General features: G+C 41.1%; 1 protein-coding gene across 14 annotated transcripts in view; it reads left to right on the top strand.

The window, feature by feature from the left end:
• Positions 1–26,006, top strand: part of LOC126320910 (tight junction protein ZO-1) — an 839,027-nt gene that overhangs the window by 612,014 nt on the left and 201,007 nt on the right. For all 14 annotated transcript variants that reach the window (XR_007558731.1, XR_007558696.1, XM_049994135.1 and 11 more), the window contains exon 10: positions 14,539–14,711. Coding sequence is in view for 12 of the 14 variants with exons in the window: in XM_049994135.1 (XP_049850092.1) it covers positions 14,539–14,711 (173 nt within the window). In the remaining 2 variants the exon portion in view is untranslated. The remainder of the gene's footprint in view (positions 1–14,538; positions 14,712–26,006) is intronic.

The raw sequence follows: 26,006 nt of genomic DNA on the forward strand, positions 1-26,006 counted from the left end.
GCTAGGGCAAAGGCATGTTTGTGGAGGGAATGTAAATAAAACTTAATGTTCTGTGCGGGTTACATGGTATTAGATGGTGGAAAGTGTAACCTGAGGCTGAAATGAAAATGAAAATAAAAATATATGGTGAGAGATAAAGGTGAACTAGAAAGCAACTGGAGATCTGGTGTGAAAAAAGGTGAAAAAGTGTTGGTTAAAGCTGGGCTATGTTGATTCTGTGGAGAACTTGGGTTGCTAGACAATGATGTGCATAAAGGTTAGGTGGTTGTGTTGCCGCCAAAAATCGTTAAAGGGTGGAGAAATTCTGGAAAATTTCGAAAAAACTACGTGTAAATGTATTAAAAGGAGTGGTTTTGTGTTGGCAGATTATGAAAATGAGGCTAACAATTGTCTGAGGAAGACATAATGACGTTAAAACCTGTGGGAAGCGGCTAAGAATTATCAGTGATTTGGGAAAGACGGAAATGGAAATAAAGCGAAAGTTATTAGAACTAGCCGTAATGATTGTTTAATAGGTGAAAGTAACTCTTTGTGAACTAGAAACGGTGGATTTTATAGCATCGGTAGTGTTAAAAGCTCTCTCTCTCTCTCTCTCTCTCTCTCTCTCTCTCTTTTTTTTTTTTTTTTTTTTTTTTTTTTTTACGTGGCTTACGTATTAAATTCCAATCAACACAATCTAGAACCACAACACCCTAATTCAGTAGTTAACCTTTTCTCCAAACCTCTCTCCCAATCCGAAACCTCTGTCTTATCCAAAGGCCTCACCTTCAGCCCCACTCCCAGATTCACCCAAACAGCCCTCGCCAAAGATTTACTGTCCTACACTCGTACCCTCTGCTGGAAATATCATTTTGCCACGAAGAAAAATGATCTAATCCTACTCCTAATGATCCAACTCCCCAAGACACTATCCAAATTGAACCCAGCCTGGAACAGTTCCGTCCTCCGTCACAGTGGGACGGACCCACCTCCTCTTCCTCAAAATCACCCTCTCCAAACCTTCCAGGAATTTCTCACTTCCAGCCTTGCCTCTCAATCCTTCTTAAAAAACCTTAGTCCTACTCGCAACATCACCACTGCTGAAGCCCAAGCTTTCCGTGATCTGAAGGCTGAGCTATCCATCGTCATTCTTCCGTTGGGCAAGGGTTCCACGACCGTGGTACTTGATCGTCGGGAGTATGTGTCTGAGGGACTGCGTCAGCTTTCAGACAACACCACATACAAAGTTTGCCAAGGTAATCCCCATTCCTGATGTCCAGGTGGAGCTTCAAGAAATCCTCAGAACCTTAGGCCCCCTACAAAACCTTTCACCTGACTCCATCAACCTCCTGACCCCACCAACACCCCGCACCCCTACCTTCTACCTTTTCCCTAAAATTCACAAACCCAATCATTCCGGCTGCCCCATTGTAGCTGGTTACCAAGCCCCCACAGAATGTATCTCTGCCTACGTAGATCAACACCTTCAACTCATTACATACAGTCTCCCATCCTTCATCAAAGACACCAACCACTTTCTCGAACGCCTGGAATCCTTACCCAATCTGTTACCCCTGGAAACCATATACACAAATATTCCACACGTCCAGGGCCTTGCTGCGATGGAGCACTTCCTTTCACACCGATCACCTGCCACCCTACCTAAAACCTCTTTCCTCGTCACCTTAGCCAGCTTCATCCTGACCCACAACTTCTTCACTTTTGAAGGCCAGACATACCAACAATAAAAGGGAACAGCTATGGGTACCAGGATGGCCCCCTCGTACGCCTAACTATTTATGGGTCACTTAGAGGAAGCCTTCTTGGTTACCCAGGCCTGCCAACCCAAAGTTTGGTACAGATTTATTGATGACATTTTCATGATCTGGACTCACAGTGAAGAAGAACTCCAGAATTTCCTCTCCAACTTCAACTCCTTTGGTTCCATCAGATTCACCTGGTCCTACTCCAAATCTCATGCCACTTTCCTTGACGTTAACCTCCACCTGTCCAATGGACAGCTGTACACGTCTGTCCACATCAAACCCACCAACAAGCAACTGTATCTCCATTATGACAGCTGACACCCATTCCACATCAAACCGTCCCTTCCCTACAGCCTAGGTCTTCGTGGCAAACAAATCTGCTCCAGTCCGGAATCCCTGAACCATTACACCAACAACAGCTTTTGCATCCCGCAGCTACCATCCCGACCCGGTACAGAAGCAAATAACCAGAGCCACTTCCTCATCCTCCCACAGAAGAACCACAAAAGTGCCCCACTTGTGACAGGATACTTTCCGGGACTGGATCAGACTCTGAATGTGGCTCTCCAGCAGCGATATGACTTCCTCAAGTCCTGCCCTGAAATGAGATCCATCCTTCATGAAATCCTCCCCACTCCACCAAGAGTGTCTTTCTGCCATCCTCCTAACCTTCATAACCTCTTAGTTCATCCCTATGAAATCCCCAAACCACCTTCCCTACCCTCTGGCTCCTACCCTTGTAATCGCTCCCGGTCTAAAACCTGTCCCATGCACACTTCCACCACCATCTACTCCAGTCCTGTAACCCGGAAGTTGTACACGATCAAAGGCAGAGCCACGTGTGAAAGCACCCACGTGATTTACCAACTGACCTGCCTACACTGTGAAGCTTTCTATGTGGGCATGACCAGCAACAAACTGTCCATTTGCATGAATAGGCACAGGCAGACAGTGTTTGTTGGTAATGAGGATCACCCTGTGGCTAAACATGCCTTGGTGCACGGCCACCACATCTTGGCACAGTGTTACACCGTCCGGGTTATCCGGATTCTTCCCACTAACACCAACCTGGCAGAACTTCAGAGATGGGAACTTGCCCTTGTATATCCTCTCTTCTCATTATCCGCCAGGCCTCAACCTCCGCTAACTTCAAGTCACCGCCGGTTATACCTCACCTGTCTTTCAACAACATCTTTGCCTCTGTACTTCCGCCTCGACTCACATCTCTGCCCAAACTCTTTGCCTTTACAAATGTCTGCTTGTGTCTGTGTATGTGCGGATGGATATGTGTGTATGTGCGAGTGTATACCTGTCCCTTTTTCTCCCTAAGGTAAGTCTTTCCGCTCCCGTGATTGGAATGACTCCTTACCCTCTCCCTTAAAACCCACATCCTTTTGGCTTTCCCTCACATTCCGTCTATCCTGATGAAGCAACCGTTGGTTGAGAAAGCTTGAATTTTGTGTGTATGTTGTGTCTATAGACCTGCCTGCACTTTTGTTTGGTAAGTGATATCATCTTTGTTTTTAGATATATTTTTCCCATGTGGAAGGTTTCCCTCTATTATATTCAAAATGCAAATAAATATTTATGTATGCACAAGTGTGTCATATCAGCCCAATGCAAAAATGTCTGCTCTTTTATGTGGCGCAATCACTGTTCCTGCGACTCACATCAGATTTGAGTTTCAGCTAATTTAATTGGTGATCTTTTTTAGTAACATAATACTGATTTTGTCACAGAAATATCGTACATATCTAAACACAAATACATGTAAGGAAAGGGTAAAAGTGTAGGGTAACACATACTGACATCATGATGTTATTGTGAAGTTCATTGAGCTTTGATTAGCTGTATTGAATAGAAGTAGTCAGAATCATTGTTACTCCAGATAAACTAAGTTTGTATGTGTTTTACTGTACATTTTCGCTCCAATTTGACATACTGTTTATGAGTGTGGGAACATTTGTTTGCCAGTTGTATAATTTAAAGTGTTTGTTGAAACTGTTGTTTATACAAATCTGTCTGTCAAAAACTAAAATTCACACAGTGTCATGCAGTGCTGCATTGAACTCGTCACGTCAAGATGCTCATTTTGACATTCTCATTTATTACCTAAATTGACTGTTTTCAGTTTTAATATGTTTGCATGTAGTATTTGTTAGTAAATATTCCATAGCTGGAAAGTGACACTTTTGACAGTCGGCTTTGCTTGATTCGTGCCTCACCTGCGGTTTCATAATTGCGCAGTAGTAGCACCTCTGGTGTTCATTGTCTTGCTGTAATTTTGAGTTAAAGACCAATTTTGAAATGATTAACGCAACACTGCATTATTTATCTCGACTTATGTGTTGTTACAATGGTGAGCTATAGTCCACAACAGCGTTTATGGCATCTGGGCCAGGGGCACACAGTAGACAGGTGCGCAGCTAGCTAATCAGGTCTCAGTCTGTTTCCTTGTTCTGTACTGTATAAACTTTCTGATGTGGTTGGCAGGAGAGCCAGCCAGGGTTACTACAGGAGGCTGAAATGCACGCATTTTAGCTCACGCAAGCTGGTGGGAGGTCTGGAACATGACAAGGGAATTAGAATTGAGAAAAACGGATGTAGCTGGTGGAATACTTAACTTTAATCCATTCATGGAGAACGTCGCTCTTTATGGTACATGATTCACAATATCAATAGTAAGGATACTGGCGCCTTGCTAGGTTGTAGCAAATAACGTAGCTGAAGGCTATGCAACTATCGTCTCGGCAAATGAGAGCGTAATTTGTCAGTGAACCATCACTAGCAAAGTTGGCTGTACAACTGGGGCGAGTGCTAGGTAGTCTCTCTAGACCTGCCGTGTGGCGGCGCTCGGTCTGCAATCACTGATAGTGGCGACACGCGGGTCCGACTTATACTAACGGACCGCATCCGATTTAAAGGCTACCACCTAGCAAGTGTTGTGTCTGGTGGTGACACCACATTACTCCCCCGCAAATCGGCGTACGGTTGTGGCATAAGGCTTCCGCCCGCCAAGGGGAGGACCCCATTTTGACGTATGTGATGAGGTGGGGAGCCTAACAACAGGCGAGGCTGTGCCACCCGCACCCTGTCATTCGGACCGCGGGGAGCTAGGAAACGCCTGAAAACCTGCTCCAGGGTGCACGCCAACGTGCGGTGTATGCGCATGTAGAGAGACAGGAGGGGCCGAAGGGTCGACCTCCATCGGGCCGTGGCACCCGATGGGCGAAGACGACACATGGTCCGGAGCAGGCAAGAGTTTGATGCTGGAGGACAACTGGTTACGGGAAGCGGCGTGTGACCCAGGGATGCGTCCAGTGGTGGCAGCGACGCGTCCACTGTGGGTGTCGCCGGCGGGATAACAGGTGGCGGTGGCGGCATGTCGCCATGGGGCAAAATGGAAGGCAGCGTTGGTAACACCTGGGGCTGAGGCGAGCCAGTAGATGGGTCCCCGGGGCGCTGACCGGACGGCACCGTCGCTGAAAGCAGACGGCGAGTGACAGATCGCGTGCGACGACAGAGGTGCAGCTGATTGAGATGTCGATGCACCTCACCAGAGGTCCCCAAAACCAGATACATGGCGCATCCGAGGCAGCGAAGAACGCGCTTTCGAGCCAACGCCGCGAACCTCAATAGTGGCGATAGTAGACAACGTCGCCTGGAGCAAAACCAGGTGTCCGCCGCTGCACAGGCACCTGATGCGGCGGATGTAGCAAAGACATCAAGGTTCGATGATGATGACCGTGGAGCAACTCAGCTGGTGGGCGACCATTTCGGGGCTGAGAGCGATACAAGGACAAAAAGAGCAATAATGCGTCCTCCCGAGAATGCAACTCTTTCAACTTCAACATCTGTGACTTGAAAGTCCTGACCAATCGTTCAGCAGCACCGTTTGACTGGCGAAAACGGCGCAGACGTCAGATGTTGAATACCATTGGCCTTGCAGAATGACTGAAATTCTGCGGACATGAATTGTGGGCCATTGTCGGAGTCTGTGGAAGACCTTCAATGCAAAAGATAGCGGATAACGCTTGGATGGTGGCAGATGACGTCGTGGAAGACATCCGGACAACAAAAGGAAAATTACTGAATGAATCTTCCACAACCAACCATCGAGTATTCCAGAATGTACCAGTAAAATCCATGTGTATGCGTTGCCAAGGGGAAGTGGCTTTTGGCCATGCAAAGAATTTCCACGGTGGTGCTGATTGTTGTTTGGCACATACCATGCAACAAGAGCATATATTCGTAATCGCAGTGTCGATTCCGAACCAAGTACAGTGCTGACGAGCAAGTTGTTTCGTTCTCACTATACCCCAATGTCCTTGATGGAGAAGCTGTAAGACAGAGGACTGTAACGAACATGGTACCACGACCCTGGACTGATCATTATCAGAACGCAACAGCAAAACACCACGTCGTACAAAAAGTCTCTCCGTGTGAGCAAAAAATCAGCGAACCAACGGGTCCCCGATCCGTGACTTTGACAAGGGCCATTGCGTAGCAACAAAACGCAGAACAGGAGCAAGGACAGGGTTGGCAGCTGTGGCTGTAGCTACACGCCAAAAATCAATCGGAAACGATTCAACCACGTCATCAGTTTCCGCATCTATGAACATGCAAGCAAATTCGGAGGAATCAAATGCCCTATCCTCAGCAACAGGCAAGCGGGACAACGCATAGGCATTTCAGTGCTTCACAGTGGACCGATACAAGATATAGTAACGGTACTGCGAGAGGAAAATAGGCCAGTGAATGAATTTCTGCACTGTATGTGGAGGGACAGGCTTGGTCGGATGAAAAAGCGATGTCAAAGGTTTGTGGTCTGTGATTATGGTAAAGTGACGACCATACAAGAAATCATGAAACTGTAACACCAAATACGAGAGCCAATGCTTCTTTTTCGATCTGTGAATGATTTCTTTGAGCAGACGAGAGCAATTTGGACGCAAAGGCAATAGGGCGATCGTGCGATCCATCGTTGTGAGCAAGCACAGCACCGATCTCGAAATCCGATGCATCCACCATCAACAAAAGGCGCTTCTGGGGATCGAATGGCGCAAGGCAAGTATTGGAAAGCAACGCCGATTTCAACTGGCGAAAGACGCCTTCGCATTCCGTCATCCAGACGAACAGAACACCTTTACGGCGTAAGTGATGAAGAATTTATTTTGCCCAGCACACTCTGTAGCTGCTTCAAATTCTGTGGTGAAGGCAAGTCGTGTATGGCACGAAGGTGCGTGGGACTGGGATGTATGGCTTGGGCATTGATTACATGTCCCAGGTATGGCACGTCCCGAGCAAAAAACACACATTTTTCCTTCCGCAAGCGAAGACCATTTTGTTGCAAGACCTACAATAATGTTCCGAGATTGGCCAAATGTTCTTCTTCCGTCTTTCTGGAGATCACAATATCGTCCAGATAATTTGCTGCAGTAGGGACCGACGCACACACAGTTTGTAGATATTGCTGAAACAATGCAGGGGCGGATGCACACTCGAATGGCAGTCGTTTGAATTGATACAACCTAAGATGCGTGTTAACCACCAAAACTTGCTGGGATTCTTCGTCCACCGGTATTTGCAAGTACGCATCTGCGAGGTCCAACTTCGAAAAATATTTACCCGGGCACAGTTTGTAAAAAAGATCTTCCCGGCGGGGTAAAGGAAAAGTTGCAATCACTAGTTGTGGATTCACTATTGCCTTGAAGTCCACACAAAGTCTCAATTTTCCAGAAGGTTTTGGCAAAATTACTAAGGGTGATGCCCAGAGAGAAGCCTGCACACGTTCAATCACACCTTGTGATTCCAAATCGTGTAATGTGTTTTGCGACCTCATCACGCAATGTGTGGGGAACATTGCGCGCTCTGAAAAATTTCGGTTGCGCGTTTACTTTCAGTTCCAAATGTGCTTCATAGTTCTTAGCACAACCGAGGCACGGTGCAAAAACGTCTGCAAATTGTTCACATAGGCGAGAAACACTGTCTGAAGGCACCGTCTGGTTCACTGATAGGACCTGATTTACTATAGACAAGTTAAACAACTGAAATAAATCGAAACCAAACAAGTTCACCGCAGAAGAAGAACGAAGGATGGAAAATGACACAAGTTTTGTTTGTCCTTTGTATGTTGCCAGAAGGCTGCACTGTCCTAACATAGGGATATCTTGACCGGAGTAGCTATTTAGCGTAACATTTGCGGCACACAACGGAGGTGTGCCCAGCAGTTTGTAAGTGTCTTGATTGATCAGTGAAACTGCAGCTCCTGTATCGAGCTGGAATGGTATCACTTTGCCATTAACGTCCAAGTCTACAAAAGGTTTATTGTCCTGCTGACGACAAGAGTGACTTTCTTGTGCAACATGAATTGACACTGGTACATAACCACTTGCGACTTGACAGGAGTTCTGGCGATGTCGACGCACACTATTTTTGGGACGAACACAGAGTTGCTACGTCGCATCGGAGAAATAATTTGACTATCACACGGTACGTGGTCACCCCGACGGATGAAAGCAGAAAAGGCTGCCGCTCGTTACCCTTGAATTCTGTAGGCGGCGAGATGGAATCCAAATTGGTGTGACCACTCCGTCCAGCTTTCCAGTGCAGCATCAAAAGGTCGAAAAGTGGGTGCAACAGCGTGTTGTGGCTGTGTTAGCGGAGAAGCGGCTGCTGCCGCATTGTTTTGCATCGCACGTTGACCCTGGACGAGCTGTCCAAGGGCATACAGTAAGGCCTGCGTCTGCTGATTCTGTAAGCGATGAAATTCAGACAGTACATCTGGATATTGTGGCGAAGCCATGACACAAGTAAATCAGGGCAATTTAGATAAGAACACTTGTACTCTCGTCGCCAATGTTGTGGTTGGCAGGAGAGCCAACCAGGGTTACTACAGGAGGCCGAAATGCATGCGTTTTAGCTCACGCAGGCTGCCGTGAGGTCTGGAACATGACAAGGGAATTAGAATTGAGAAAAATGGACGTAGCTGGTGGAGTACTTAACTTCAATTCATTCATGGAGAACGTCGCTCTGTATGGTACATGATTCACAATATCGATAGTACGGATACTGGCGCCTTGCTAGGTTGTAGCAAATAACGTAGCTGAAGGCTATGCAACTATCGTCTCGGCAAATGAGAGCATAATTTGTCAGTGAACCATCGCTAACAAAGTCGGCTGTACAACTGGGGCGAGTGCTAGAAAGTCTCTCTAGACCTGCCGTGTGGCGGCGCTCGGTCTGCAATCACTGATAGTGGCAACACGCGGGTCCGACGTATACTAATGGACCGCGGCTGATTTAAAGGCTATCACCTAGCAAGTGTGATGTCTGGCAGTGACACCACACTTTCATCTCATTTGAGTGTTCTGTGGTGTTTTACAAGCAGAAAACTATGATTGACTTATTTCTGTGTTATTCTGTAAGTTTTCGCACAATGGTTGAAGCACCTAGGTTTCACAAACAGGCAGGGGACTGTATTTTTAAAATGTGTACATTCTTTAAATGTGAGGCAGATTCAGGTGCTCCAGTCTGTGCTGGAACATAAAGTAGTTGCTGTCTATGCACTTTCAGCTGAGATGACAGCTTAGCATTCCTTGCATGCTGCACAAGCAGAGGCCATTACTGCTGTTGCCAACTATAGTTAACATAACACATGTCTACAAATTTGTACTTTGCAATATTTTCCTGAAATATTGTAGATGATTCTAATGCTTTTTGATATGCTAAGTTTAGAAATACTAAAGGTTTCTCTCTGTCATATAAGGGTTTCTTTCACAAAGAAATGATGAAGAGCCAGAAAATTCACACAAAACACAACAATTAAATAAAAAATTATTTAAAAACACACTGTAAGATAAGATACTCCTGTAATGAAGTATTATGTTCTTTAGGAATAATACAGAAGCACAATTCTTAATGTTACTTTTTTTTCTTAAAGCTCTGTTGCATTTTCTTTTGCACACTAACTGAGAACACTCCCTGTGCAAAATCAATCAGTAGTCGGCTACCATACTGACATCCCATCAGCCCTGATGACCCCATTCTCTCTGTTTATTGTTTTGATGGAACAGTTCCTTATGTTTCCCACTCACAGCACCTACATTTTATCGGAAAATAACTGACACAGGAGCCCAGAAAGTGCAGCTTCGAGTTCCTTGAGTCATACAATATTTTGAAGTTATCAGTCATGTTTCTGACTAAGGCCCATAATCAAGGACTTTGCAATTGCCAAGAAACTTATTGAAAATTTGTTTAAAATGTATCAAACAATGGAAAATCCAGGATGGACTGCAACAATATTAGTGAAGGAATGTTGCTACTCACCATTGCTGAGTCGTGATAGGCATGACAAAAAAATTCACACACTTATATCTTTCCGCCATTAAGGCCTTTGTCACCAATAGACACACATGCATACACACTCCAAACAAATGCGACTTGCAGACACGTCTGCAGTCTCAGAGAACTGAAACCACACTGTGAGCAGCAGCACCAGTGCATGATGGGAGTGGCGACTGTCTGGGGATAAGAAGGAGGCTTTGGTGGGGAGGGGGAGGGATAGTGTGGTGGGGGTGGCAGACAATGAAGTGCTGCAGTTTAGATGGAGGGCAGGAGAGAAGGTAGGGGGAGAGGGGAGGGTAAGTAGTGGAAAAGAGAGTGGTGTGAAATGACAGCTGTGTAGTGCTGGAATGGGAACAGGGAGGGAGCTCAATGGGTGAGGACAGTGACTAACGAAGGTTGAGGCCAGGAGGGTTACGGGAATGTAGGATGTGAAAATAAATGGTTTACCAGATCACAATACCCCAATGCTCGATGTGATTATGTGGAAGCACTTGACTCTGCATTGCAACTGCTTTACAGCCAATTAACTTGTTTGTAATCCTAACAAAACCCAATAACTTCTGTTAGGTTTTTCTTAGAATATGTAAAATAAAGGTATCAAACAATGGAAAATCCAGGATGGAATGTAACAATACCAGAGATGGAAAGTTGCTACTCACCATATAGCAGAGTTGCCGAGTCATGATAGGCACAACAAAAAGATTCACACAATTATAGCTTTGGCCATTAAGTGCTTTGTCAGCAGTAGACACACATACACACACGCGCACACACACACTCACGCAAACGCAACCTGCACACACGTCTGCAGTCTCAGAGAACTGAAAGCACGCTGGAGCAGCAGCACCAGTGCATGATGGGAGTGGTGACTGGGTGGGGGTAAGGAGGAGGCTGGGGTGGGGAGGGGGAGGGATAGTATGGTGGTAGTGGTGGACAGTGAAGTGTTGCAGTTTAGACAGAGGGCAGGAGAGAAAGTACAGAAGGGGGAGGGTGTAAGTAGCGGAAAGGAGTGAAATAAAAAGAAGAGAAATTAAAAGACTGGATGTGGTGGTGAAATGACAGCTGTGCAGTGCTGGAATGCAAACTGGAAGAAGGCTGGATGGGTGAGGACAGTGACTAACGAAGGTTGAGGCGAGAAGTGTTACGGGAACATAGAATGTATTGCAGGGAAAGTTCCCACCTGCACAATTCAGAAAAGCTGGTGTTGGTAGGAAGGATCCATATGGCACAGGCTGTGAAGCAGTCATTGAGATGAGGGATACCATGTTTGGCAACGTGTTCAGCAACAGGGTGGCCCACTTGTTTCTGGCCACTGTTTGGGTTTCACAGGTATTTTGTTGAGCCCAACCTACATAGGTAGGAATGATCATCAAAATAAAATAAGAGAAATCAGAGCTCGAACAGAAAGGTTTAGGTGTTCGTTTTTCCCGCTCGCTGTTCGGGAGTGGAATAATAGAGAGATAGTATGATTGTGGTTCGATGAACCCTCTGCCAAGCACTTAAATGTGAATTTCAGAGTAGTCATGTAGATGTCGATGTAGCCCTGCCTGTGATGGGATAGGTTATGTTGGTGACCTGACTGCAGTCAGTGGTGGTGATGGGAGTGATGGGAGGTTGTATGGGACACTTATTACATCTAGGTCTGTTACAGGGGTATGAGCAATGAGGTAAGGGACTTGGAGCAGGGGTTGTGTAAGGGTGGACAAGTATATTGTGTAGGTTTGATGGACAGGGAATACCACTGTGGGAGGGGTGGAAAGAATAGTGGGCAGGGCATTTTTCATTTCAGGGTACAACAAGAGATAATTGAAATCATAGTGGAGAATGTAATTCAGTTGCTCCAGTCCTGGGTGGTACTGAGTTACAAGGGGAATGCTCCTCTGTGGCTGGACAGTGGGACTTTGGGAGATAAGGCACAGGTGATTTGTTTTTGTAAATATTCACATCAATATGTGTGTGTGGTTTCAGTTGCTTGAGACTGCATTCGTGTGTGTGAGTTGTATTGGTGTGTGTGTGTGTGTGTGTGTGTGTGTGTGTGTGTGTGTGTGTGTGTGTGTGTGTATTGTTGACGAAGTCCGTAATGGCCGAAAGCTATAACTGTGACAGTCTTTTTGTTGTGCCTTCCTGCAACTCAGCATCTTCGCTGTATGGTGAGTAGCAACTTTCCTTTTCATAATATTGTATGTATACTATAATATCTTTAAACCACACTTGAAAACAAACTAACAGTTTGATCATCAGTGAAAGTATTTATTTTGGGAAAAAGAAGTGTAGTTGAAATTGTATAAAGAAGAAAAAAACCACCTGCATTTTGCTGGAATATCTTCAAAACGCTTTGCATCTTAACCTTCACATTTGTGTACATTAAAATACAGCAATACCACTCACAAGAGACAAGTTATAGTGTAAAAAAAATTCTAGCATCCATATTCATAACACTTGGAATAAGGACCAGTCATAAAGCTCAAATGCTGTTACTAATGATAGTTTTAGCAAGTAAAATCAACATTGCAGCTATTACTGAATTTGTGACACTGAATATATTGTGTTCTTGAAGTGTCCTCTGCTCCACATACTACACAATGTAGTACTACATGATCAAATAAAAATCAAATTGAATAACAAATTCTACTCTAATGTTCAGGTTGGTACTGAGTGTAAATATAAAAGTCTTCTGTAATTTAATTATTAACAAAGAGTTACAGTGGCACCAACAAGAAACACCCAAATATGACTGGCAGCTTGCCAGTTGACATATTATGCATTGTAATCAGTGATGACCAACAGCAAGCCCAAAACCTTTTTTGAATATCCAGTTCACCAGGGTAATTTTAAAATTCACATCAATATGTCTGCTGAATTTAAAATCTTATATGGGAAAATGTGATAAATAGGCATCTGCTGAATTTGAAATCTTATACTGGAAAATGTGACAGATACCTCATAAGGTAAAAATAAGGTGGACCCCTACCTGCTTGTCGAAGAATACTCTTCTGTGGAATCTGCCAAAGTGTTTTGATGTATTTTAACTCCACAAGTAGGTTACAGTATCTGCTTGTCACTGCATTTTGGAGAAGTTGAAGTAATTGGATGGTATTTGTTGCCTCAATATGCCAATGAAGTTGTTGCTGCTGCTTTTATGAAGGCTGTGATTTCTGTATCTTCTTCTTGATGTAGCACTAATACACCATTGAAATTTAGAATTATTAGATTGATCAAGTAGAGTTTCTCAAGTGAAGACCTTCTACTGACCAGTCCTTCCTTTCTTTCAGTCATTCTTTATTTATTTATTTTTGTTTGTAGGTACTGAAAAAAAACACTATCATTTATCCATTGATAGAATTAAGGTTTCTCAATGAAATTTTATTTCTATGGAATCATGGCGATACTAAACATACTTCTACACTCTGATTCACAATCAGTATGTCAACAAAATGCATAGCATTAGTTGGCATCAGGATTGCTGATATCCTAGGGATGAAAGTTGAAGATGCACTCACTGTCTTAATTAATTCTAAATTTGGACATCTCTTATTCCATTTTATGCTTGTTCATTTCGTGCTGTGCATAACTTTAAAACTCATGTATACCTCCAGATGTGGAAGTGCCTTTGGAAGTACGTGAGAAATTGTTCATAATTATTGCACATTGTTAATTGCTACACATCTTATCTCTCTTGTGAGATAAAAAAGATAGTTGCCCTCATTTTGATAGCCACTTTAACATTGCAGTGCTTTCATAGGAACAGTCCGGTCTGAAGCAGAATCCCTTTGCCTTCCTCCCATCTTCAGGCTGACTGACTCTTCCAGATAGAGTGGCACCTTCAGTTCAATGTGAACCTGTACTGCTGTGGAGCTTGGCATTATCCACATTAATAAGTAATTGCAGAGGTGAAAGATGTGTAAGAAACAGGGGAAAAATATTCTTACGTGATGGGGGATTGTATGCCAGGCCTTTGGATTTTAAGTCTAGCATATACCCGCTGAGTCATACAGTCAGAATGCTTGCACCTAACAAAGCACAACATATTGTATGATTACAAACACAACAAAGTTCTCATAAAAACGCTGCTCTTTGTGGCTCTTGGCAGGTATCTGAATACTCACTGTGTGGGTCCAGTTCCACTTCTTTATCAGATGAGTGCCTCCTCAGTTTTATGGTCTCATCCTGTAACAATCACAGACGTACCTCTTGAGGGCACACTAGCCAAAAATTCTGCATCTGTCAGCCAACTCTGCTTTATTCAAATGGGCGTCTGCTGTGGTAAGCCTCTGAGCTGCTTGTCACTCCTACAGTAATACTGTAGATGAATGGGGGGATTGCACTAGTCTGAAACTCTGATTTACTGGCAATAGATCTGCTAACCACCTCTAATTTATTCTGTTACAAATCTGTTAAACATTTCATGAGATTGTGTGGAACCTGTCTTTTCATCAACTTCTTGTTTTAGGTCGTAACAATCAGGAAGTACAAAAAGGTATAATACCTAATAAGGCACGGGCTGAAGAGCTTGCTACAGCACAGTTTAACGCTACAAAGAAAGAACTGACCGCATCAGAGAGCAGAGGTAGTTTCTTCCGGAGGCGTCGAGGCAGTCATCGTAGGTCTAAGTCTCTTGGAAGAGTAAGTATTTTGTACTGATATAAAATGATACTGAAGCATTGTAGAATTTTGTCCAGTAGAAATTTGTGCATAATTATCATAGGTACTTGTCCTTACAATTGGTTAATGACAATATACATCTACATCTACATGATTACTCTGCAATTCACATTTAAGTGCTTGGCAGAGGGTTCATCAAACCACAATCATACCATCTCTCTGCCATTCCACAGCACGCGGGAAAAACGAACACCTAAACCTTTCTGTTTGACCTCTGATTTCTCTTATTTTATTTTGATGATCATTCCTATCTATGTAGGTTGGGCAGACGCAGAATATTCCAGCGGAGTGTTCCTTTAATTCACTTACGCATATGCTTAGCACCTCACACAGTATCTGGCAGTTCTATGAGTTACTAAATCTTATCATTTTTTTATCAAAAAAAGCATTTTTGCAGATTCTAAATTACCATTAAATGGAAAATATAGTAGACTTGTGATATACAGTGTGAAATTAATAGAATGGTTGGAAGAAATAGACTCACCGGAGAGCTGATTAGAGGTTTAGATATTTTTAACTATACAGATGTGTACAAAAATAAAACATTTCCAGCATATTAGAAAATGCAGATTATACGTACACAGAAAAAGGGATATTTATTCAACAACAGTCCTTAAGTTCTCACTAAATGGTATTAGGAATGAAGAAAACAAAAGAAGGTGAAATATTGACTGGAATGAGGCAGCTACTGAAGGACAGGTGAAAGTTTCAAGCACATGTGACAAAAACAGGATAGAGTATAACAAATTTGACAATCGTTTTGGAATATCAATATGGGATGCCTACATAGGCATATAAATAAGATTGAAAACACTGCAAAGTTTCCGATGATGATTTAACGGCAGAGCTGTTACACAGGGGGCCCCTTTTTTAGGGTGGTCTTGCTCCTGATGGGATAGGGTATGAATGTGGCAGGACTGGAATAGGGTGTACTGAGTGGGTTAATAGGACAGGTCTCACATCCAGACCTTCCACAGGGGTATGGCCTGTGTGGCAAGCAGGTGCAGATTAAGACTGGGATGTTTCACAAATTCAGTTGTTAGCAGAGTGGCAAGGATTTTTCCAGCTCTTGAAAACAATGTGGCTTGCTTGTTTCAGTCTAGGATGATACTGGGTAATTGGGGAGGGCAGAGGGGGGGGGGGGGGGGGAGCAGCAGTGGAAGTGGCGCGCGCGCGTTTGTGTGTGTGTGTGTGTGTGTGTGTGTGTGTGTGTGTGTGCGCGCGCGCGCGCGCACTTGTGTGTATGTGTGTCTACTACTGACAATGGCCTTAATGGCTGAAAGCTTAAAATGCGTGAATCTTTTTGTCGTGACTATCATCTCCACTATATGGTGAATAGCAACTTTCCTCCTCTGGTATTGTTACATTCCATCATGGATTTTCCATTGTTTGGTTTCATGAAAGATACATAGAATAAATGACATTATCTCAGAAATGAGAGGTAATCAGCACATTTAATATTTATTGTTGTGTTCTGTGAAAAACAAAAGAAATCATATTCTTCTGGTATCATGCGCCACGGAATTTGAATCCACGCCAGACGTCATGGACGTCGAAGACCCATAGAGGTCTCTGCACCATCGCGCCGTAAGCTGTGGCAGCGCGCGCCTCCTAGCCCGCTTTTAGTGTGAGGGTGCCACAGTGGAACACGTGGTCCCAGCAGCCAATAGCTGCGCCCCTGATAGAATGCTGGAGCGCCTGCCTCGTGCTCAGCCAGCAGCCTAACATTGCGTGCGTCTCAGGACATATCGCCTCAGACAGCGTGTTGACTTTCGTGTTTCTATTCCAGTGGACGTGGTTGTCTTGTTTGGTTCGTTACTCTGTTGTCTGTTCTTGTCGTGTTGTGAGGTCTTCCATTGGTCTGTCCTCTCCCGTTGTGTTGTTGTTTGCAGGCCGCTTCGCGGGTCCCCCCGCGTTTCCGTCACTGTTATGACACGACTGTTAACATTTCTCTTCAGTATAACTTTCCAAAAGTTGTTGAGCAATATAATTGAGGATAAGACAAGTGATTAAAATTTTTCTTGGCTGGAGTTTACAGTCTTGTAAAACTTTTTGATGTCAGCTTTGATTACTAAAATTATTTATCGATAAAATGCATTATTGCATCTTTGGCCATTTACTCATTTTCAAGGCGAGCAGTGCAACATTTTTGCGCTTCCACTTGTGATAAAATTTTAAAATATCGGATGTGTACATATGTCATCATTATATCTGTACTCTGAATATGTAAGTTACCACTGTTTTGGATGAAAAACAAATGTTTTAATAATTGTGTCGCATGTGAAAATCCCCTCCTCCCATGCCTCATCTAATTTTTGCCACCAGTCGCCAGATGCATATGTCTGTGGTACAATTTTATGGTCTTTTCACTAGTATTGTTCATTTAATGGTTTAATGTGAGGAAACTAGATGTCACGAGAGCCAGAACTGCCACTATGAAAGGAAGTGAAGGGTACTGTTCTGCCAGTAGAGCAGCAGTAACAGGAGAACGGTTCAGTTAGGCGAGCTCGGTGACTTCGAACATGGTCTGGTTGTCGGATGTCACCAGAATACCAGCTTCACCGGGGACACTTCGACCCTTGTAAAGCTGCCCAAGTTGACTGTTGGTGATGTGGCTGTGAAGTAAAATGCAAAGGAACAACCACAGCTGTACCAGGACCAAGCAGAGCTCATGTACCGACAAGCAGTGTGGAAGGTGGTTGTAAAAAATTGCATGAAATCAGCAGAAGAAATCAGTTGTGAGATTCTAAGTGCTACTAAAAGCTCAGTTAGCAAAGTAACAGTGAGTAGAAAGTTAAAAAGAATTGGATACAATAATTAAGCAGGTCCTCGTAAGCCATACATTTCTGTTGTCTATACTGAGTGATGTTTGAGGTGAGTGTAAAGCGTGATTTGGCTTAATGAATTGTGTTCTACACTGTGATAATCCAACGGAAGTGTTTGGGTTTGGGTTTGGTGAGTGCCTGGAGAATGTTATATTTGATCGTATGCAGTGCAACAGTGAAGTATGGAGGTAGTACGGTATGGGGTTGTTTATCACAGGTGGGATGTGATCTCCTTATTGTGTTTCAGAAAATGCTAAATGTGAAAGGAAATGACACATTTTACACTGTTATGTACTGTGTACAGTAGAGGAAAAGTTCACAGACAGTGGTTGTGTCAGCATGACAGTCCATCCATTATAATGATTTGTGGACAACAGCATTCCTGAAATGGACTGCCCAAAGCCCTGACCTGAACCGAGGGAACACCTTTGGGATGAATTAGGCCATCACCTTAGTTGGGACATTAGCTTAGATGCGGACCACAGCACCAACGCAACTACCCTCTGTGGTTTGGGTTCTCGAGGAACAGTGGGCTGCCACTCCTCCGTAGACATTCAGGTACCTCATTGACACTATCCGCAGCAGAGTACGAGCCGTCGTAAAGGAAAAGCATGGGCACGTACCGTGTTAATATCCACTAATAATTGTCTGGATACTTTTGATCAGATATTACAATTCTCATATATTTGCCTCTATTGCTATGTTATTTTATTCGCTGGGTAGTAAGTAGAGATGCTGAGTTGTTGAAAAGCACATAAACAAGACTGAAAACTTTGCTAACTTTTCAAAGACAGACAGCATGAGGTGTAACAAAATGGAGTCACTTGGCTATATAAATTTGCTAAAGTGGAAAATTCACTACATCTTTCCATTACCACATTAATTGATTTTATTGATCGTCAACTTGAACTTCCTTTTTATTTTATTTTACACATCTAGTTCCATAGGACCAAATTGAGGAACAAATCTCCAAGGTCATGGAACGTGTTTAGTTCCTCAAAGTGATATTCCCGCTGGTGAGAGGGAATGCTGTGGTGTGATCCCAAGAGTAGGGCAGAGAGAGTCAGTGTTGATGGTAATTAAGAAGACAGCCGCCCTCTAAATCCTTTACTTGGTGCAAGTTTCACACATCTGTGGTAAGCATTTGTAAGAAAACCGTTTCATGCTGCAGTGATATGCAGGTTTCATATACTAAACCAAGAAATCACACAAAGACTGGAGCAAAAATATACTTTAAACTAAGCTATTGATAGATAATTCACAAGCCGCTAACAGTGCATGGCATAAGTTATCTTGTACCAGTATTAATGATTTTATATTATATTATATCCCAACCACATGCTGGGCAATGGAGTAATGTCTGTCTATATGCCTATATAGACATTGTAATCTCTCTTATCATATTCTCATCATCCCTGTGTAAAATATACCAGAGTGTCAAGCCTTTCTCAATAATAGTTCTCTAAATTTACCCAACTTCATTTTGCAACAGCACCATTGCCTTTCTTCCAAAAATTCCCATTTATGTTCCCTTAGCTTCTCTGATATGCTTTGATGTGAGCTGTACTGACCTGTTCATCCTAGAAGCAGGTTTCTGAACTCGTTTAATGTCTGCTGTTGTTCATAGTTAATGAGGAGTTTAAAGATTGGGGAAATACTTTATAATTCTTTGTACTAGTGTTTATATGTGATTTCCTTTACAAGTTCACTACACTTTTCCGGGTCTCTTCCAGCAAGCCATAGTTTCCCATTAATTTTGCTTATTACAGACTCTCTATGTTTGTCGCATTTCTTAGTGCTTTTTAGTAATGCCTTAAATTGCTGAACTGGCATGCCTCAGATGTTAACCACTAACCTTGTGACTGGATACTGCTGGGTTCTTTTTCTTTGTTATGGGCAGTTTATTGAATTATTGTCATTATACCAAAAAAGTGAAAATCATCAGTGAACGATCTGATAACACTCTTGACCCTCTCTGATAAATAATTTATATATATTGAGAACAGTAGATATCCTTAGGACATGCCTGATATTACTATCATTTCTGTTCAAAATTTGCCAGCCATAATAACGTATAATTTCATCTGTCCAATCACACATATCTGTGAAGATACTCTGTATGTTGCTCTCTTGGTTACTAGACAACGGTTTAGTACAGTATCAAGTGGCTGATAGAGTCTACTTGTCCACCTGCTTCTGCTTGAAAGATAATTCATCTTTCCGAAATGTTCCAAGTCTCACAATTTTTCTACTCTCTTCTTAATTCAACTTCCCATAAGTTCCCAGAATAACATCTTTTTTTTGTTTCTGGAACTTTGCTGCTAATGATGTGGTAGTTAAGAACACATAGTGTATGATTCTCATCTCCACATATATTGTCAGGTTTACTGTAGTAATTGCTTTATCCAACACTTTCATTCCTACTGAGGTCTTGGAGATTTGCTCTTAGAAGAATCTGTTCATGTTACACATTCTCTGACTGCCCAATGGATGTCTCTGGTGTATAGTTTAATTTAATTTATTATCATCCATTTTATTATATTCATGATACAGGAATTGTACACAGAAAGAAAGAAAGAAAGAAAGAAAGAAAGAGAGAGAGAGAGAGAGAGAGAGCAATTTATATTTCAAACAGTTAAAAGAAATAACATTATTTTTTAATTATATTTCACATATTTGCACAAATTTGTTAGCGTCCTTATACATATAGGTTAAATGACAATAGTTCGTAGGCATAAATCAAATGATAAAACCTATTTGTTTTGATGACAAAGGAATTCATCAACACTTCAGTCACTTTTACATAACAATAGTTTCTCCAATACTTTTTTCAGTTTATGTAAGTTTTGCAGTATTTGATTTGCTTAGGCAAGGCATTGCACATTAATTTTGGAAGGTACATCACACTATTTTGGTACAGAGCTTTTGAATGAATGTCTCTGTTTCACAGTTATGTATTTCACTCTGTTCAGTAGAGAATTCTTGATTTGAGTTAAGAAAACATATAAATTCATAAATGAATAAACCAGGGTGGGTCAAAATTTTTAATTCATTAAGTGTTCTCTACATGACTCTCTGTGGGCAACACCCATAAGTATTTGAATGGATTTCCCCCAGAATATAATATCATACCTCATAAGGCTATGTATACAAAAGTAGTAGGCCCATAATACTGTTTTAAAATTGCAGTAGTCTCATTTGTTGTTGCAGTTATTTTTGCTTGTATATCGGCTTCACTCCGTCCTTTGATAAAAAGGGTTGTACCATCTGCAAAAAGGACTGATTCAGAGCTTGATAGGTCATTTTATGAGTCAATATAAACCAAGAAGAACAGGAAGCTTAAAACAAAACCTTGAGGTACACCACAGTTAACTTTCTTGTATCCCGCGTAATATTTTCTGCCTTTATGAGTTATTCCAACACATTGATAACTGTCACACAGATATGATTTAAAGCAGTTGTCTGCTTTTCCATGGACTCCATAGTAATACAGCTTCTCTAGCAATATGTCACGGTTAACGACACAAAATATCTGAGATAGATATAAAAAATATTATGCAGTTTAATTCATCATTGTCTACTGCAATTAAAACCAGTTCTAGGAAATGATACACAGCTGTGTTGGTAGACCTATTTTTCCTCAAACCATTCCATGCCCTGGCAAGAATTTTACATTAGTTTGTCCTCTCTATAAGCAAAACCTAATAGTAGCGTAATTTTGTACTTTATATGTTCAATCTCTTTTATAAAGTGGCTTCTGTATTCATTTTCTAATTGCAGAAGGGAATTTACCAGTTATAAAGGATATATCAATAATATCAGCTACTGCAGTTGTCCTTATTGTGTACAACTTTATGAGTCTCTGCTGTGTAGTGTAGTTCGAGAAATCGACAGTCAAGTTCATCATGAAAATGACAGACTTTCTGGTTTAGACTCTCCACTGAGTTCTGGGCCCCTATCAGTTCTTAGAATGGTGCTGCAAATCATTAACTTTTCTAGGACTTCACAAGTGAGGCCAGCTTTTGTCACCACTCTCCAGAAAGAACTAACTGTTGGTGCTAATTCGAGTAAGTGACTGTGACTGCACTTCAGGTGGCCTGTCCTATCCAGCAGACAATTCTTCCAGGTATTCACAGCTAGTGCATCTCCTCCATGTGGCCTTATTTCCTTAAAAGGTGCCTTCATGCATCTAATATTTGAGCTATCTAGCAGCCCCTCAAAGCCAAAAATAAGTAGAGAAATTAGTTAAAAGCTTTAGAATACTTGCCTAAAAAACTAACTTCGTGCAGTATATGAACATTGAGCGTTCCACCTGAAGCAGTTACTAGTACTTCATTACCTGCATACACATCTGTTGGTTATCTTCCTATGACGATGTACTGAGACCACTGCATCGTCAAATTTACATAACAAATTGTTCCCCCTAAGAGCCCTCCTCCTTCTTGTTGAACGAAAGACCACCATTTAAAAATGTATGCATTCAAGCACTTTTGCAGTAAATAATTGTATTCTTATATAAAATTAGAGTGCACTAAGAAGTGGCCACTGCTATTTTTCTACATGTCATTCACTATCGAGTTCAATAAGCTCAGTGATGCAAAGTAATAGTGTATAAATACCTCAAGATTGAGAATCAAACAATGGAAAATCCAGGATGGATTGTAACAATATTATGAGAAGTAAAGTTGCTACTCACCTTATAGCTGAAATGCTGAGTGGCAAATAGGCACAACAAAAAGACTCTCACAATTATGTGTGCGTGTGCGCATGCACACGTGTGTGTCTATTGGTGACAAAGGCCTTAATGTCCGAAAGCTATGATTGTGAATGTCTTTTTTTTGTGCCTATGTGCAACTCAGCATCTCTGCTATGTGATGAGTAGTAACTTCCCATCTCATGATATGTCAAGATTGAGAATATTCTTCTATTGAAACACTTGAAATGTCAAAGAGCTACCAGAAAGTAAATTGTCCTGCAGTTTTTTAAAAAGTGCTTTCCACAGTCAAAACATTTCTTCTCCAAGGAGTTGAATTACACTGATTATTTATGATGAAATTCACATATTTCAACAGTTTTTTGCTTCTTGCGATGTCTGAGCAACCAGCTATGTAAAATGTTATGGTCAATTTTTTTATTTTTGAAAGTTCAGGGTGAAATGCTTTCCAAGTCATGTGTTTGCTTGCCATGAGACATTCAAGGATGAGGATATGTATAAAATATTTGACCATCAGCTTCTTTTTTATTTAAAACAGAAATGCTAAACAGTAACATAATCATTGCATGTACTTCATGAAATGTGTATAAACAAAGTTAGTTAGTTACATGTTCCATTGATTAATGTCATGGTAACCGTTATAATGTGGAATGTATCAAGTGCATAAGAAATGCACAGATAAACCAAGGGATTTCCTTTAAAAAAAAAAAATACAGAAGCATAAAATTTTTATTATTTACCTATAAATGCATATATTATACATTTAAATTTATTTATTCCTATTCAAGAATTCATCTGTGGTTTGGAAGGAGTTGTCAAGGATGTACGATTTCAATTTATTATTGAGACTGTTACTGCTGTCAGACATTTTATTTCATCTGGTAATTTATTGAAAAGTTTTACAGGAGCATATTTTACCCATTTCTGTGCTAAAGACAGGTTAAATAGAGTATAGTGAAAGTCTTTCTTTCTTCTAGTATTATAATCATAAATGTCACTATTGTTCTTAAACTGGTCCATGCTGTTGAGAACAAATTTCATTACTGAGTGAATGTACTGTGAGGCCGCTGTAAGAATTCATAATCTTTTCAACAGATGCCTACAAGATGTGCAACTATGAGCCACACACATTATTTTAAACACTATCTTTTGAGCAGTGAATACTTTTTGCCTAAGTGTTGACTTACCCCAAAATACTACTCTGTATGACATCAGAGAGTGAAAGTATGCAAAGTATGTTAGCTTACCAATTTTTATATCCTACTTTCATTTTTCAAAGTTTAGAGGAAACCCATTTGCAGAAAACCATGTTCGAACCCAGTGGAACACATAATGTAATTTCATCCCAGTTAGTTGAAGTAGGAAACTTCCTTAAATCACTTAAACCATATAAAGAAACTTTTTGCTTCCTTTTCTGTAGATATGACTTAAAGCACTCATATGCTGTTCCATTTATACTATAGAATTGTAATTTCTGTAACTTACATGTCATGGTGCACACAGATGCTTTAGATAACACACAGAAAATTCCTATTGGTGACATTTTACTGTTTGAAGACTATTTTGTGAGCAGTATAATTTTATATTGTAGTCTCAGTGGAAGAGTGTTTTTGAAATCCAAACTGTGGTTTACTTGAGTACATTACTTTCTTCATGATTTTTGAAAATGCTGGCCAGAAATTATTGACATAGATGGAATATAATTTTTTGTAGAGAGGTTCGACAAGGGCATATTTTAATCTGTCTTTGAAAATACCTTGAGTTAGTGATGCATTACATATGTGACTCACAGCACCAGCTGTAACTGCTCCACATTGTTTTAATGCCTTGTTAGAGATATCATCTCCTCCAACAGAACATTTATTTTTCAAATATTTAATGGTTTTCCTTATTTAGAAGATATAGTTACATGAAAATTAATCTGACTAGGATTTCTCAAAACTGACTCTTTCATGTACTGCTTGGCTTTTTCTTTTGTACTATTCTCACCAATTTTTTCACCTACACCTAAGAAATGGCTGTTAAATACATTAGCTACTTGTGTACATTAAGATGGTTTCATTCTTTTTAATAGTAATACTACCTACCCCATTGATTACTTTTCCTGTCTCCCTTCTAACAAAATTCAATATTGATTTGATTTTATTTCCCGAGTTGTTAATTTCATCTCTGACATACATATTTCTTGATTTTATGACAACTTGTCTCAGCATGTTACAATAATTTTTATATTGTTTGAAAACTGTTTGGTGTTACACTTTTTTTTTTTTAAAGCAACAATGCTCAGAAAGAGATATAAATTTAGCAACAAATATGTTGCATGTATCATTAGCATTTGCTCATTATATACATTTCCCCAATTAACATTTATTAAACTTACTCTGAAGTGCTCTATAGATACCAAGTTGAGCGACCTTACACTTTTCCTTAAAGATTTTTGAACTGTGCACCCTGCTACGTTTTGTAAGTTAATCAATTGTGCCTCATGGTCTGATAATCCGTTTATTATGGGGAAAGCATTTGTTAGTTTTACATCCTCCTGCTGTACAAATACATTATTCATTAGAGTGCTTCTGTCTTGAGCTATACGTGTAGAAAAATTGATCACTGATTCTAAGTTACATGTAATTAATAACACTTCTAGTTTTTTCCTATCAGAATTGCTTAGAGAGCTTACATTGAAGTCACCACAGATTAATAAACGTCAATTATATGATAAACATAATGTAAATAGTATCCGTAACATAAAAAACAAGCTAAAATACAATGTTCAGAAATAGTTTGAAATGTAGCCAGCATTCATATGCATTGTAAGTTACAGTAGTGAACCATTACTGTAAAATATCGACTCATTTAGAGGAAAACATCATATGTGAATAAAGTTTAGTTTAAGTGCTTAATTAGAAGCCTAGTATATCAGTAATATTAATACCCTCGAGAAGGGGAGGGGGTAAATAACCACAACATAATCAACCATATGCCCAAATCTGACTTTAAGGAATGTTGATAACACATGTATTTAATAGTGGTAGTGAGGAATAACTTTCTTCATCAAAGTAAAACTTTAGCTAAAAGACATTAGAGGCCCAGGCACTGAGGATATATTTTGAGAGGCAAACAGAAAATAATTTTTCACTTAATCCACACAAGTGATTGCTAAACAAAGTATGTTCTTGCATGTATTAAAGTGCTTAATTAGGTGCCTTATTAAGAGAAGGAAAGTTGGTAGTCACTGTATAGTGGAGACACTGAGTCGCAGATAGGCACAAGAAAAAGACACTTATAATTATAGCTATCGGCCATTAAGGCCTTCATCAACAACAAACACACACACACACACACACACACACACACACACACACACACACACACACACACAGCTCACAGTTGTGAGTGAGTTGCATTTGCGTGAGCACGTGAATGTGTGCGTATGTGTGTCTATTGTTGACGAAGGCCTTAACAGCCAAAAGCTATAACTGTGAGAGTATTTTTGTTGTGCGTATCTGGACTCAGCATCTCTGCTATGTGGTGAGTAGCAAGTTCCTTCTCATAATATTTTACATTCCGTCCTAGATTTTCCATTGTTTAGTTAGAAGCCCAGTATATCAGAAATATTAATACCATAAAGAAGGGTAGGTGGCAAATAATCACAGCATAGCTACTACTGTAACTGGGTGACATTTCAGACTGTTTCTGAACACTGTATTGTAGCTTCTT

This window comes from Schistocerca gregaria, chromosome 1 (genome assembly GCF_023897955.1).
Source record: "Schistocerca gregaria isolate iqSchGreg1 chromosome 1, iqSchGreg1.2, whole genome shotgun sequence".
NCBI classification, from domain to species: domain Eukaryota; kingdom Metazoa; phylum Arthropoda; class Insecta; order Orthoptera; family Acrididae; genus Schistocerca; species Schistocerca gregaria.